Source organism: Syngnathoides biaculeatus, chromosome 14 (assembly GCF_019802595.1).
Source record: "Syngnathoides biaculeatus isolate LvHL_M chromosome 14, ASM1980259v1, whole genome shotgun sequence".
In the NCBI taxonomy this organism is placed as follows: Eukaryota; Metazoa; Chordata; class Actinopteri; order Syngnathiformes; family Syngnathidae; genus Syngnathoides; species Syngnathoides biaculeatus.
In genome coordinates, this window is record NC_084653.1 from 8,133,967 (window position 1) to 8,150,660 (window position 16,694).

The window sequence follows — 16,694 nt, forward strand, 5'->3', positions numbered from 1 at the left end:
TTATACCACATTACAAACACAAGGTAGTTAAATGTGCTTTACATGATTATAAGCATTCAAATACAAAAATAAAAACATTTGAAAATAAAAAGTACAATTAAAACAGCTTTTAGTTCAATAAATATCACTGAAAAGTGGAAGTACTTTAAAACATGAGAAAAAAGGAGTTTTTAACCTGGATTTAAAAACATTCACGCTTGGGCGGGTCTGTTGACAAGATATTCCATTTTTTTGCAGCATAATAATTAAATGCCGCTTGAACATGTTTGCTTTGATTTCTGCGCTCCACGATTTGACCCGAGTCAGTCGATCTCACAGCCCCACTGGGTTTGTATTCCATTCGCATTTCTTCCATGTTTGTAGGCCCTAAACCATTTCAATGATTTATAGTCCAGTAGCAGACATTAAAATCTCTTCTAAAACTGACAGGAAGCCAGTGTAAAGACTTTAGAATTTATCTGCTCTGACCCATTTGTTCTGGTCACAACCTGAGCTGCAGCATTCTGAAAGAGTTTGTTGCTGTTTAATGCTCTTTTTGGGGAGCACAGTCAGAAGACCATTACAATAGTCAAGTCTAGTTGAGATAAGTAGTGTGACAAGTGGCTGCCACCTTCATGGAATTTTCCATCCATCCATCCATCCATTTTCTTAGCCGCTTATCTTCACAAGCGTCGCAGGAGTGGTGGAGAATATCCCAGCTGTCAGTGGGCAGCAGGTGGGGTACACCCTGAACTGGTTGCCAGTCAATCGCAGGGCACATCGAGACAAACAGCCGCACACACAATCGCACCTTAGGGCAATTTAAAGTGGCCAATTAATGTTGCATGTTTTTGGGATGTGGGAGAAAACCCACGCATGCATGGGGAGAACATGCAAACTCCACACAGGGAGGGCTGGGATTATACCCGGGTCCTCAGAATTATGAGGCCAACGTTTTCTAGCTGCTTCACCGTGCTGCATGGATTTTTTTTTTTTTTTTTTTTAAAAAGAGCATGAAATAGGTGCAGCAAATGCCTCTGAAATCCTTCATAACAAATACCTTAAGAAAAAAATGACTAAAGTACGAGCTATTCAACTTCTCACCAATAATTGTCCATTTATGCTATTTAAATGAAGCATTTAGGGCAAGTGAGGCTGTTTGCGACGTCTCAGTCATTTTTGATGCGTCAATGTGAAGAACCCCTCCCTGAATATTTCTGCCCGGACGATCTTCTTGGTGAATAGTTTTAACGGAAATTTTTCAGCCAATCAGAGACGGAAGGTGTTCCTCGGTCACTGTGATTTGACGGCTGCGTATACGATGCGTTTGTTTTGCAGGACGTGTAGATAATAGCGTTTGTTTTCTTCCTCAGTAAATATTTGAAAACAGATGTTTTGTTGTTAGCATTCTAAGCTAGGCTAACTTAGGCCGAGCAACTTCGACGCGAACGATACTGCTCCAATTTGGGTACTAAGATTGTACAGATGGTGATTTTAGTCCACTGAAGTTGTCGCCAGGAGTGTCCCACGTCGAGTATTCACAGCATACCGTCCAAATTCAGCAGGATTTATTGAATTACGATCGGGCTGGTCAGATCCTTCTGTTTAAGCTGCTACCAGTTTGAAAACCGGAAGCAAGGCACATATTTTCCAGTTGAAAAATCTCATGCCACTCCAACAAACAAACATTTCACAAAAATTTATACATTTACTGTATGTACTTCCTGCTATTTAATGGAAGAGCATTTTTTTTCTGTCTGTCACACTTCGTCATTGGTATAAATAGATGAACAAACACATTTCTTGTAAATACGTTTTTGAGCAATTATGTACAATTTTATTTCCCACAGCACACTTGACGGCGGTGAGTGAGGCTCATGCCGCACTTTGAGTAATGAATTCATATATTCATAAATACATGCACATCATAAATTTTCACACTGGTTGAGAATCACTGGTCGAAGAGATTTCTGGAGAAAAATAAAACTTTACTATTCTACTTAAATTTGAAGGCATTTTCTGACCAGATTTTCTTGCACAATGTCACATAAACCTTTAAAAAGCCGTTCTTTCCCCTTACCAAAAAATAACGCAATTTCTGCAAAAGCTTTCATCCAATTTTCAAAATTTTCGGTGCATTGGAATCAGGTTGAAGTGCCCATTCCAACTAGACTCTGTAACATCAATACCTGTCAACCCCAAAGCCTATACGATCTTATCAAATTCACGTTTTCCGCTGACTAAACTATGACCGATCTTACTACAAACATCAACCCTATTTTCTTTTTAAAAATCACAAAACAAAGCTTTATTGGTTTATTAAAGTCATGATTTGAATTAATTATAATAATACCATAAAATAATATCAGATGGAAAACAGTTTGCAAGCAACATTTCTATTTATGCTGTTTATTATAAGCAGTAGCTGAATTTGCTGTTTGTGTCATCTCTTTGGTTAGATTGACTTTATGAATCTCATCACAGTTCATTTTCACTTGCATATACTTTTTCAATGATTCTATTCCTAAACTCTCTGTGTTAATCTTTCTTACTAGCAAAAAATGGTCATTCACCATTGCTGTGTGGTAATTATAACAGGATAGTGAACAGTTTTTTAACAAAGGAACCCTTGTTATGCCAAGTGTAGTTTTCATTTTAAAAAGGCAATGCTTTGCAATCATCGTCACATTTGTACGCCGGCAGGAAAAGTCGTTTGAATGTGTGAAGTTTCATTAAATGTGATTTTTGAGGCTGTTTAAAAAAATAAATAAATAAATAAAATACTCGAGTGGAAAGGTTTCATGATAATATTCTAATCAGCGGCATCAATGCATGTAAAGCTCTGCAGATATCGGCTTCCGACTTTTTCACTAAAGATTATTGTTCCCTATTGCCTTGTTGGCGCAGTCATGTGGTAGCTTTTGACTGATCAACACAAAATTCAGTCGACATGTCTGTCGTGACAGGACATGGGGAAAAAAAGTCTCAAGGACCCATTGCCGATACTGAACCAGAAATTTGCTTCGAAGGTTTCAACAGGTTACAATGAAAATTAGTTGGGCATTGTGGTTCTTGAAAAAAAATGAGTCCCCTTGTCTTGTTTCACTTATCATTATGAAATTCATTCGTCATGTCTATCAAAATAATGAATACAAAGATCTAAATGACCCACATCTGAAATGGAACAGGAATGTTGGGCAAAAATTCAGGGTTTGTTTGTACCAAAATATTAGGTATGATGTTTTAGCTGCAAAATCAGATTTTGTTTGTGTTGCTGTTTTACTTTTTCATTATTTGCGCTTTTTCTCAGAGGAGGTTGTAATGATAGAAAATGATAACTTGAAAAGGCGCACACACTTCAAAACTGGGGTTGTGCAGGATAATAGCTGGTAATCCCGTCGGCAAATGGACTCAAATGAGGCAAGCGCGTAGGAAGCTAATTAAGGCGCCTCCCGACATGGGGAAGGATTACATTACATTAGCATACGCGTGAAAAGATAGAAGGCTGTTTAGGCTGAAAAGCGGAGAAAGCACAACGGGGGGGAGGAGCTCCGATGGTGGGACAAAGCACTGTTTGCATTCTCCATCAGCAACAGCTGGTTAGCATCAACACAATGAGCCCGTGTACACCTTGTGTCCGTATTCATGCCTTTCGCACAGAGACCTCTGAGTCACTGAAGATACACTATTTACCCGCCTTTATTTACTTGACAAAGAACCCATTAAACCAGGATATTGGTCTAAAATAGTTGTCGGACAATGACTACTCCACAACGTCCGCGGTATATATGTTGTTGAACTTAACACTAGAGGTTTGACAATTAATCATCAACTCATCAATTGTGAAATTCATCGACAACTATTATGATAATTGATTTGTTGTTTAGAGACCTTGTTGAACTTCAAATTGTTGGAATCTTATGATTTTATTCTCCAGAATAACTATCTCTATTCTTTTTTATTTCTGTAGTCCTCACTGAAAGGACTGAATGATTACCTTTCTGTTGAATGAAAGCAAGACATTTTTGAAGATTTTCTGACAGATGTTACAACAAAGTTACCGATTCATAATCAATTTATGTCTGTACATTTCCTGCATTGTCAATTTGAAAAGTGCTGTTTTTGAATAAAGGGATGAAAGTCAAGAAACATTTTAGCCTGATTAATGGGAAAAATAATAGACATTAATAGATTAAAATAATTGTTTGTTGCAGCTCTGATTCACACTCCTGCCTTGCTAATTTGTTTTCAATTCATTAAAGGGAAAATTCCATTTGAGAAAATCAAGCCAATGTTTCTGATTCCATATTAGCATTTCGGGCTACTTCATCACTCAGGCTTGGTCCTGTTTAATGGGTGCTGGCACTTTTCCCTCTCAAACCTCCTGAGCGTGACGGTGGCCAATGAAGTTGCCTGCCCTGCAGCTCATTTACATATTCATGAAGGCTTGGTTAACACACTGACAAAATGTGTTTTGATAAGATCGATGAGGTAATCTTTGCTTCATCCCGCCGGGAAAACAAAGTCCAACATCCGTGAGTTGGTACACGGACGGGAGAAAATGGAATTAGCGGTGGTAGTGGCGGGCATTGTTGTTGTTTGAAATAAATGGAGGCAACGTGATCCGCCTTGATTTATTGACGTGCCAACACAAAGACGCGAGTGTGTTTTAACTGCAATCAATGTGAACACGAAGCTTAATTGGAGCCCATTCGGGAAAGATGCCTTTCAAGTATTCATCATGAAAAAGGGAATTGCGAGAGCCCATTCTCGATTTATTTAAAAAAAAAAAAAAAAAAAAACGAGCAAGTGTCACGGGTTTCACCAATTGACATGAAACTGTGTGGACACGTCTATAACGATAGTACCCCCAAAAAAGTCTCAAAAACATGTAGCTGAAATTGAGCCAAGAAGTCGGTCAATTAGATTTTGAATATTTGCTGTGAAAGAGAGATTGCAAATGCCCGTCGGGGATGGGATGGGGGGGGGGGGATCCCTGACACCAGTTTAATCTATTAAAAACAAAATGTGTCTGGTATGTCTGTCTATAATGAAAGGATGGGTGAAAAAGTCCGAGTGGTCCATACTTGAAATCGAATAAGTGGTTGGGAATTTTGTGTTCAAGGTTTTAAGGACTTAAAAAAAGCTTAGAAGCAATGTTCCCTCTATTGTTTTTATTTCTGTGCGCTTCTGAGCGATCCCTTTGACTACTATGAGCAACATCAGACGTGTCATCCATTGAAGTTACATGTCTTAAAAAAATCTGATTAATTTTCTGTACATTCCCATCAGGTCACTTTTATCAGTAACAATTCTATTAAAATCTTTGTATTCTTACAATGAAAATGTGAATAAACTTTTGTTCTTTTAATGATGCAAAAAATAAATTAACCAAACCAAGACAACTATAAATTTGAAAGCCCACTTCCAAATTTATTTATTTATTTTTGATTCACAATCATATCCCCATCTGTTTTTCTTGGTGAAAAAATGAATTATTGCTTGCACAATATTCGTTTACACTTCATACTGACAAAAGATTGATGCTCCAAAGCAGTTTGATGGTTAACGTTATTTTGCTCGCTGTGTTTGAAATAACTAGCTTTTTGTGCACGGTATTCTGTGCTTGCAGCCATTATGAATGTCTGCCAAGGTGGAAGTTTAACATTACTAATGATGAATTGATCTATGACATTGACTGATGAAATAAAAAAAAAAATCAAAGGCATAACTTTTTCTGCATCAGCTTTCTGGTATACTCGGTTATTTTGCTATGTGATTGTGAATTTGTTAAACTGACAGTAGAAATGCATTCCTGTAGATGGCTAGGAGAACATTATCGATGAGAATTTTAACTTTCTCTGGGGTTCGATTTGTTTCCCAGTATCAGCTCATTCCTTTTCTCTTAGGCGCTCCCCCAATGAAATACCGGTCCCGATTTCCAAGTTACATCTGCATACAATTCTAATTGGTTTTAATGGATAGGTTTCCAATGACATCACCACCACCCTTAGACCAAGTGGATAAATTAACGACAGAAAAAAAACTTGTTCTCTGACCTCTATGACACACAAGATGGCGTAATGGACCTTTCCGATGACGATCTTAAGCTCCGCCCCCCTAGCCATGTCCCACAAGCTACCAAAATGGCGATTGAACAGAACACGTTTGAAGTCGATTCTCTATCGCGTATTCCATATAATATTGGGGTATGTTATTTTCCAAATGTGTCAGACTTGTCAAAAAGAGTTCTACAGAGAGGTCTTAATTATTTCACGCAAGGATATGTCCACAGAATCAAGATTTTGGATGGAGCAGGACACAATGTCACAGAGTTACAGCGAAATGTTGGTGATTGATGTAAAGAAGTCTGACGCCTCACAAACTTCATATTGAAATCCAACAGGATAAAATAGTGGAATCGTACTGCGGATGTAAAGCAGGGTGACTACTTTTTACTTGGAAAGATCACGAATAATGTTATTGTAGTCTTTACAAGTGAGTGGCTGTATTCATTTGACTTGGCTCGTAGTCGAACCCGGTGCTCTGTCTTCAAAGTCTGGTGTGATGCAAATAGACATTTCTCTTGCATGACATCGCGCATTTACGTATCCCTAACCCGACTCTTCAGCATTAAACATGACACACTTCATTCACCAGGTCAGTGAGACACTAACAAAGTGAAGGTTGTTCTCCTGCAATGTATAAAGCACTCATAATAATTCAGTCAAACTCAGAGAAGATACTTCTCCCTCACTTACCTTCGAACATACAGCCTTGTGTTTGTTATTGTCCACATTTAGTTGTATGTGCGGTCTTCCGCAAGCTTTATCCATAGTAGACACTTTCTCAACTGTGTTTTAAGCTTTGGAAAATGAATCAACCGGAGCCCTTGTAACCTAGCAGGATATCTTTCATCAGAATTGCACATTCCCCAGGCGCATCTGAGGCTCATTTTCTTTGTAACATTAACTTTTCCAAGCGCACGCTACTGACAACTAGCATTGCTTGAGGGACATTATGGCGAGAGGGGCGTGTCAAGCCAGGGGTTAAGATAATGCGGCTATCTGATTTGCTATTATTGTATGAGTGATTGACAGGTCAGAAAGGTCCATTGGAAACCTATCCATTGACTCTACTTGTAGTCCAGCTTCCATTCTATCCACACATTTACTTATGTAAACTCGCATTCTACTTTAGCTTCTCAACACATTTTTCAGACCAGACCTTTCTCACTCGAAAAGGAGAAACTCTTGTCCGGGTTCATCTTTTTGCACATATTCCGAGAGTCATTGCATCTTAAAACAAGAGCATTTCTTTTTTACTTTCACCACAAGGGAAACCATAAGTAGCATGTCTCGTCTTTGCTCTCTTATGTTCCTAACTCATCTCCGCCGGTGGTGGGCAGTGGATAAGGGAGCTGTCACTGTCAACGCTGGTTGCGTAAGTATGTATGTGAATCAGATTCAGCCAGTCACCCCTCGCTCACTGAATCACATTGCTAAATTGCACTAGCTGAATAGTTGTATGTTATGTTGTACTTGATTGGGGTTATATTTTTATTTATTTTTGCGCACAAATATATATGTGCAGAGACCACATCAGCAGTGCATAATTGCGGACGTGCGCAGCTTAGAAGGAACATTGGTTGGAGGGGCCCGATCCTGGTGGGGGGAGAAAAAAAAAAAAATCAGCTCCAATTTTTACAGTAGCCCTACATGCATTAATTGGACACGCTAAACTGCCCCTATGTGTGATTGTGAGTGCGACCGTTGTCTCTCTCCATCTGCCCTGCGATTGGCTGGCAACCAGTTCAGCGTGTACCCTGCCTCTTGCCCATTGACAGCTGGGATTGGCTCCAGCTCTCCCGCGATCCTTGTGAGGATAAGTGACTAAGAAAATGGATTGATGGATGGGCGAATAATAGGAGGCACAAAGTCTCAAGGAGCCCTACTGGTGCAGCACAATCAATCATAATTTAATTATCATCTTGATTTTGGCTAACACTGTTAAGTCAGGCTGATAGGTAGTGTATAGGTTTTTTAATTTGATTTTTTTTTTTTTTTTTTTTTTTAACTTTGGCACCCCTGCATTATGAAAAGTGCTTCATTTGTTGTAGTGCGTGCAACTTAGTCAGCCAGCCGCCAGGAGGCCAACACTTCATAAAGGCATCATTAAAGACCAGTATAATGCTCCGTGACCAACTTCAAAATAAACGCCTAAAATGGCATTGATGTTGGATGTAGTAATATATATAAAGGTTTTATGTTAAGGTTGACCAATTTTCTTCATAACTTTTATGGACAGAATCTCTAGGCGCAGCCGAGGCGTAGTGGGTGTCCGGTTTTGTGGCCGCAGCATTGCATCTCTGTTCTTTGCAGATGATGTGCTTCTATTGGTTTCATCAAGCCGTGATCACCAACGCTCACTGGAGCTGTTTGCAGCAGAGTATGAACTGACTGCGATAAGAATCAGCACCTCCAAATCTAAGACCATGGTCCTCAGTCGGGAAAGGGTGGCATGCTCTTTCCGGGTCGGGGATGAGATCCTGCCCCAAGTGGAGGAGCTTAAGTATCTTGGGGTCTTGTTCACGAGTGAGGGAAGAACGGAGCGGGAGATCGACAGGCAGATCGGTGCGGCATCTGCAGTGGTGCGGACATTGTATTGGGCCGTTGTGGTAAAGAGTGAGCTAAGTTGCAAGGCGAAGCTTTCAGTTTACCAATCGAGGTACGTTCCTACCCTCACCTATGGGCACAAGATGTGGGTTGTGACCGAAAGAACAAGATCCCGGATACAAGCAGCCACGTTGAGTTTCCTCCACAGGGGGTCTCCCATAGAGGTAGGGTGAGAAGCTCGGTCATCCAGGAGGGAGTCAGTGTTGATCCGCTGCTCCTCCGCATTGAGACGAGCCAGATGAGGTGGCTGAGGCATCTGATCCGGATGCTTCCCGGACGCCTCCCTGAGGTATTTCCTACTGGAAAATATCTTAGGGATGACCCAGGACATGCTGGATAGACTATATCTCTCGGATGGCCTGGGAACGCCTCCTGATCCTTCCTGAAGAGCTGGAAGAAGTGGCCTGGGAAAGGGAAGTCTGGGTATCCCTGCTGAGGCTATTTCCCACCATTCTGACCTGGAGAAGCGGTAGAAAATGGATGGATGGTGTGGTGTCATTTCACTCACATGTTGTCAGTTAACCTATCATGAGCTTTCAAAGGCAAGACCTCATCAGTTGGTTTTCCTCATCTTCTTTAATTAAAAATATCGTATTGGTGTCTGTAAACTTTTCACCTCAAAGAAAATAATATCAAATTCTTAGAAATTCTGTCTCTTATTAATGCATTTTACAAAATAAAACAATTTTGGTGATCCTGACTAACAGGAATTTAGAGAGGTTTAGTATGATTTGTCTTCAGAACATTAGGCTGATATTAAGCCTACGTTGATTTGGATCCTCGATCCATAACGTAAGTAATCTTAACATCTCGGCAGCGATCGAAGAACGTTGCTTTTTTTTTTTTTTTCTTTACAACAAAAGTTGGTTCGTGATCACTGCATCCCCCATTGGGGTGAAGCCCTTCACATGTGCTAAAATATGGGCTTTGTCCTCAATATTAATCGGCACGGTCATCTGACTGAAGCCTGAGTCTTTATGTCCGTCTGTGGTAATCCTTTCTCCACGTTTCTACATCATTGCTTTTCTTTCGGCCGGAACAGCATTGCTGGGGGGGGAACAAAAACAGCTTTCTTCTTTTGGGCCCTAAAGTGTAAAAGGGTGGGCGAAAAGTGCAAATGAACTCCCAGCGCACAAACACAGATGAGCAATATCCATTAGCTAAGCAGGAATACTGTGTTGCTGGGGCCATCATGGTGGACAAGACTCTGGTGTCGTAAAGTTTGAAACGTTTTAAGTTGAGACCGTCTTAACCGGAGATCTCCCTGTAACTGGTTACTGTTTTTGGAATGGGTCAGTTCATGAAAAAAAAGTTTGCCCCCATGACTAGTTTCACATAACACCAAAATCAGTGGTTTTTCATGACAAGTTGGACAAAAAAACTTAAAGGACACATTCCTTGAATTGAACAAGTTGGAATCCAAATTCAGCGCAGGACACCAGTTTAAGAGATTAGCACAAAATTGAGTTGTCTATCATAAATGTTGGGGTACCTAAAAAAAGTACATGGAAAAAGTCCTCAGGCGCCATGCTTAATATTGAACAGGAAGTTGGCTATTTTAGTTTAAAAGTTTTGATGATAAATACGCAATAAAATCAACTGTATTTTGTAAAATTGTTCCTGTGCAGGTGAAAAGGGGAGCAGCAATAGCTGCATGGTGTTGAAACAGGCTGAGATGGAATATCGTGAGGGCCTCCGGGGTCGCTGGAGCGAGTGTCACGTGGAGCTGACACCCTGTGAACTGCGCCTCTACACGTTGGATAGCAGCGCCAACCGCCAGTTGGGCACCGCCTACTCGCTCTCACACTGCCAGGGTGTGGTGGCACCCACACCCTGTCAGCCCGCTGACACGCGCACTCTCCAGGCCATCTTTTTCAACAGTACACGGGTGCAGCTGAGGGCCACTACACAGTGGGAGGCAGCCGAATGGCGGGATTTCATGTGGGAGAAGGTCCTGGCTGTGAGGCCTGCCAGGCAGAGGAAGGTGGTAGTAGAGAAGGTTGTCACCTTTCCCGACGCAGCCACCTCTGATGTCATCCCCCCGCTGAGCCGTCCCACGACTCTGCCGCTGTTCAACCAGCGATGTGAGGACGTCCTTAAAGCGGGACTCCTGTACCAACTTTTGGAGCAAAACAACTGGTGCACCTTCACCTTTGTCTTGAACAGGACCACATTGCAGGCGTTCCCCACCGAGGGGCGTGGTCCAGTGTCGCGCCCCGTTCGCCAGTACCTGCTGGACTCCTGCCTGGATGTGCACCTGGACCTTGAGGTCCTGGACCATGGGGAGCGCTTCCAGGTGGTGTTCACCGATGAAGTCATCCGACTCAAAGCTGATACCGCCGCCAAAGCCCGTGAGTGGATAGAGGCTGTAAGAGAGGCGGTCGGCACCCGGAGGCCGGCCCGGGAGGAGTGTGCCGCCCTGCTTCCACAGGGGGTGCTCTTGAGGTCCAGGAGGCAGAAGGAGCAGAGGGCCAAGAGGCAGTCGGTCACGACGAGCTTCCTCAGCCTCCTAACCTGTGTCGCCCTGGAGAAAGGACTCACGGTTCAGGGCTTCTTGTGTGCAGGTCAGAATGCCGCTCTCCTTTTCACCACAAGGTCCTCATCCTCAATCTGCTTCAGATGTTATTGTCTATTCTTTATTTTTCTATTTCATCTGCTCCTTGTCTAACTCTTGTTCTTCTGTGGTTGGCACTCCTATTCCCCTTCCCTGTTCTGTCCCTCTTTCGGTCTCCTAAAACTCTTTTTCTGTCTGGCAGCATTTTCAATAAACATCTGAATCGAAAAAACAAAAATAAGCAGAGGGAGTATTTCAAAATCCCCTGATGCAGAGCAAAACTGTTGCAACACAAAATCCATACAGATCCACCATTCAGGTAAATTTAAAAAAATGGAAGCATATTCTCGCGTTTTACATAGGAAGTGTCAGTGGTTACTATGCCCTACAATTCACATTTGTGAATTCGCTAGGCATGTACTCTCTTCACCAATGCACAAGCGGCTCATCCCAGAGGCTGTGTGGCCGGCTGCTGATGTATGTAGCACAGTTCAAGGCTGTAGCTTGTCTTTTGGGGGCCCAAGGCAAACTCAGTCACAAGTGCTCACTTTTTTTTATTTTTTTTTTTTGACAAAGGGAATTTTTTGCAGTGTAGGTCGCTTTTTCCTTTAATCTGTTATGATTATCTGGAAATTTAAGTTACTTTACTAATGTCTACCACTTAACTAAATCAACTAAAAAGCTTGAATTTGAAAACATTTGCCTGTTTTCTGAGTGAGATCAAGTACTTAAAATCCTTTTTGAGGATTATTCTCTAAAAAGTCTATCATCTCAACACTGTTACTCTAATTGATAAGAACATTACTTAGCATTTAATATAGTTTTACTATTTCAACCGCATTTATAGTCAATCTTGGTGATCGTGTCACCCTCCATGTCATATTTTTTAATTTGATGAAATAGCAAAGTTGATGCTATAATTTTTTTTAGCGGAAATTTAATATACTCCCCCAAAAATATAGAAATCCTGCACGTGATGTCACCGTTTTTACGACGCCATATTGCCGGTCAAACAAAGCTGGTTGGCAGTGTGACTGGAGTCGAACCGGAGCAGATTTTTAAAATTGCCTGAGACCTGTTGTGCTGTTGGTTGTCACAATAGACAAGACAGTTCTTCAAAGATATCATTCTATAGAATATCAACTGAAAAGATGAGAAAAAAATCATTGAATTTCAGCAATTAAACGGGATGAATGGTGCCCAACGACATAACACGCCTGTGTAGCAATCACTTCATTTCAGGTAGGAATTATTCTTCTCAATCTCAAATTATCAAGAAGTATTTATAACTGCAAATTGACTCATTTGAGAACAATGCATGTTTGAAAAAAATTAATAAACCGTTTGTCACAGAGAGGTTTGTGGAGGTTAATGTGTGGCTGCAATATACTTCCATGTACGGAGGAGACTTTTTTTTTTTTTTGTCCCCAGTCATAGTTAATGAATGCGAGTTTATGTATAATCAGGGGTCATTTATTTAAATATTGGTATTTGTATTGAAAAAATCTGAGTGGGTCCATCACAAAGTGTGATTTATTCCTGATTGAGAACCGATCCAGCAACGAAATATTTGTATGCGTCCGGACTTTTACACGCTTTCAAACTCTTCTGTTTAAATCTCGATGACTTATTCACCTGATACATGTGTATATCCAATTGTCCAAGACAAGGAAGCGAATTAACAAATTTCTTATCGGCAAAAACATCGACTTCGGCATTAAATATGGGTCCTCTATGCCAATTGTGTCAAATTTTTCCACGTACCTTCATTTATTATCACCTTCTAAATGTTTAACAGTATCGGACAAAACTTTGGCTGTCGTGCTATAAGACATATTTTTGTTTCATCTCAACGGAATTAACTTTCAACAGTGCTTTGTTTGACGGGCAGTATGGCGACCATAAACAAAAATCCCATGATTTTATGACATACTGTAGGTGCACGATCTCTATATACAGTAAGTCCTCAGTCTACGACTGAGATCAGTTCCCACAGTAGCGACTTAACTCAACTTTCGACTTAAGTCGAATTTCACCATTAAAGTCAAAATTTACAATGACCACTGGGATTGGCTTCAGCATTCCCATGACCCTCATGAGGAAAAGCGGCTCAGAAAATGGATGGGTGTTGGTACTTCATATTAAAAAAAAAAAAAAAAATGCATTAAAATAAAAAATCCAAGATGCTTCACTTACCATTTGGGAAAGCAAGCTGGGATGGCGAAGAGTAAAGGGAGGCTGCGGTCATCTGTTGGTCAGGAAGCACGTGCAGATAGCGGTAAATTCCTCATCAGCGTCCTTGCCTTTTTGCTCTTTCAAAGTTAGGAAAGTACGCCGTGCCTTTTCCCTTAAGGTCCACTGTCATGAAATGCATGATTTTTAGTATGTTATTAATGGAAAAAAAAACGGCAGCCGGCATGAACCCAGCCATTTTTTTCACCACAAAACATGATTTTGACGTATACGGCTTTTTGTAACTCCTGCCATGAAAATCCTCTTGAGGGATTTGCTATCAAGAAGAAGCAGGAAGTGACGTACAGGGCAGTATTGCACTGAAGCGGTCTCGTCTGTTTATACTAGTTTTACCTGCTGGAAGGTAGTTCGTTGTTCTTTCGTGTTAGCCAAAATGCTGGCTTTTTGTATTGCTGGATATTGCACGAACACTGGAGGATGGATTTGCGTTTCCAAAAGATCTGGTTCGTTGTGAAAAATGGATTGCACAGGTGCAAAGGACGAGAGCTTCGTGGGTTCCAAATGACAGGTAGGTGTGTATACAGCCTATAGTGGGGGGGGCGTAATCTGTAAATAGGGGTGCTAAACGTGTCGAAGGTTTCCGTTTAGCAGCCACAAAAGGACGGCCTCCGCAGGCCTTGTAAATCGCCATCGGCCTTGTTCACAAGGCTGAGCCGACCTTGTGAATCGCCACCGGCCTTGTCGACAAGCCCAAGCCGGCCCCCGACCTTGTCGACACTGCTTCGGCTGGGGTGGCTCGTCGCCGCGCCAGGCAGCGGTGAGTCATCTCTGCTGCGGAAGTGGATGGTACGGGGAGGCGGTCTGGCTGCGGCGTCGTCGTCGCTCATGGGCGGTCGGCGTTGTTTTTATCACCGCAGCGCAGAGGTGGATCAGGCGGGGAGGTGGTTTGGCTGTGATCTGCATATCATCTAAATATGGCTTGAAATGATAGGGTAATATTGCCCCGGTCACTTCACTCGGTTGTGCGATGTTCTCTTCTTCGAAAAGAGTTTCCGTGTCAGAAGGGTTGTGTTCGTCTCGCCATAGTAGGGGGCACAGCCTGTTTCCAATGGCGAATGTCCGGGGTGACTTCACGGGCAGTAGATGCAGCCAATATGGCTACCACTTGGATGTCGAATGACACTTCTACAACTTTGCGCATGGATGACGCGCTTTCCCCTCATATTTATTTTTTCGTATAGACATTGAAATGAATAATGTTATGTATTTTTCATTACAATATCTATTTTACAATGTTTATAGGGATGACACTTGGGCTTTAATGAACATCAGGCTAATAGTAATCCCGCATTGCTTTGATCCTCGAGCCATATTGTAAGGAATCTTTCCATCTTGGCAACGATCAAAGAACGTTTCTTCATTTTTTTTTTTTTTTTTTTTTTGCACTAAAAAAGTTGCTTCGTGATCACTGTATCCCTCCGAGGGGCGAAACTCTATGTGCGCTAAAATACGAGCTTTTTCCTTAATAATAATTGCCACGCTCGTCCGATTGAAGCCCAAGTCTTTATGTCTATCATGTCCGTCGTTGTTAATCCTTTCTCCGATTTAGAATCAGCTTTATTGGCCAAGTGTGTAAAAACTCCGGCAGTCGCTGATGCCATGGTACGACATTCAGAACAAGGAACTACATAGCAATAAGAACAAAGAACAAGGGGCATTTCTGTTTATAGGAACTATTGCTTATAAGTCATGCAAGATGTAAAAGCTTCTTCATTTAGAACAGTTAAGAGATAAGTATTAATGTCCCACATTGTGTTAAGATTGTAAAGAGTGCCTTTATCCATTTGAGTTTCCCGTTATAGACCAGTGAAATGTCAATTGTGGAAAGGGAGCAGTTTAAAGTAACGAATTGTGCGGTCTACAAAATATAAAAAATATGTACTGTAATTTCTTGAGTATAATGTGTCCTGAAGTGTAATACGCACCCCCAAAGTTGACCTAAAAAAATCTGGAAAACCCTTCTTCCAATGTACAATGCGCACCACCAATTTGCCGCTACCCATATGCTCAGAATATTAGGAATCCTCTGTATTTATATTTTGTAAGGTTTGTACTTGTATTGTTTGTCAAAAAACTCTCCGTACAACAATCGTTAATAATCATTGTGCATGTGCTGATGAAGCGGTAATATACAGGACACACTTGTCCTGGTCCCTGTAATTGTAAGAACAGAATCCCTCAACCAACTAAAATAACTGTTCAATGATGGCACAACTTTTTAATACTATTGATAACAACACATATCACAGTCATAAAAATATAAACTTTTTAACGCTGTTTATTAAACACAGCATTCAATATTTGTGCATAGAGCAGTTTATCTACTACATTAAACATCCTTGGCCAAGCCTTCAAAAGAAGCATCTGACTCATCTCCAAGCCAAAAAAGATCCATAGTAGCTACTTTTGGTGCATCGCTGTGGAACTCGTCATTGATGACTTGAAACCTTTTTTTTCATCCCAAGAGTTTGGGTTGCGCAGCGCAACCTCTCCCACTCCGTTCGGCTCCAATCTGTAGCATGTACAATGTGAGCTCAAACTATGTAGAAACGAGCATAATGGGCACATTTAAAAAAAAAAAAAAAAAAAAAAAAAGCGAGCAATTCAGCCCCCGTTTTTTTTTTTCCATGTCCCCATGATGCTTGTATTACGTAGTTAGAGCTCATGTTGTTTTAATACCCACCTGAAGCCATTGAAGCGAGCTATCGTTGTTTTGGACTGCGGCGTGACTTCTGGGTTGGCAACATCATTGGTACGGGTGATGACACATTTCTGTTAAAAGCAGCTGCACAACTAGACATTGTTGTTGACATTTTTTTTCTTTACTTAAGTTTAAACAAACTCATGGGCATTCGTTTCTGATCTTTGGTGAGTGACAACAAGCATGCTACACTAACAATCGTAAAATGCAAGCTCCCTGAGGAGCTCAGAGAGTTCAGGTTGGTGGACCACATTACCGTTTTATATATATATATATATATATAATGTGTGTGTATGTAACATAAGACATCGAATATCATATCGAAATGTATATGTATAAAAAATTTTACCACTCCATGTACCTGTGTACGACTATAAAATGTGATTGTATTTTTTTATTTTTCATCCATACCTAAATATAATGTGCTAACTTTTTGAAAATATTTTTGGAAAAACTTGCGCATTATTTTCGAGAAATTACAGTGTATAATACTAATATGTACTGATAGGACGAGCAGGATGTGAGTGCTCTA

The 16,694-nt window shown here is 41.0% G+C and overlaps 1 protein-coding gene across 7 annotated transcripts in view; it reads left to right on the forward strand.

The window, feature by feature from the left end:
* Positions 1-16,694, forward strand: part of plekhm3 (pleckstrin homology domain containing, family M, member 3) — a 50,842-nt gene that overhangs the window by 4,888 nt on the left and 29,260 nt on the right. For all 7 annotated transcript variants that reach the window (XR_009798066.1, XR_009798065.1, XR_009798069.1 and 4 more), the window contains one exon: positions 10,283-11,218. Coding sequence is in view for 1 of the 7 variants with exons in the window: in XM_061841011.1 (XP_061696995.1) it covers positions 10,283-11,218 (936 nt within the window). In the remaining 6 variants the exon portion in view is untranslated. The remainder of the gene's footprint in view (positions 1-10,282; positions 11,219-16,694) is intronic.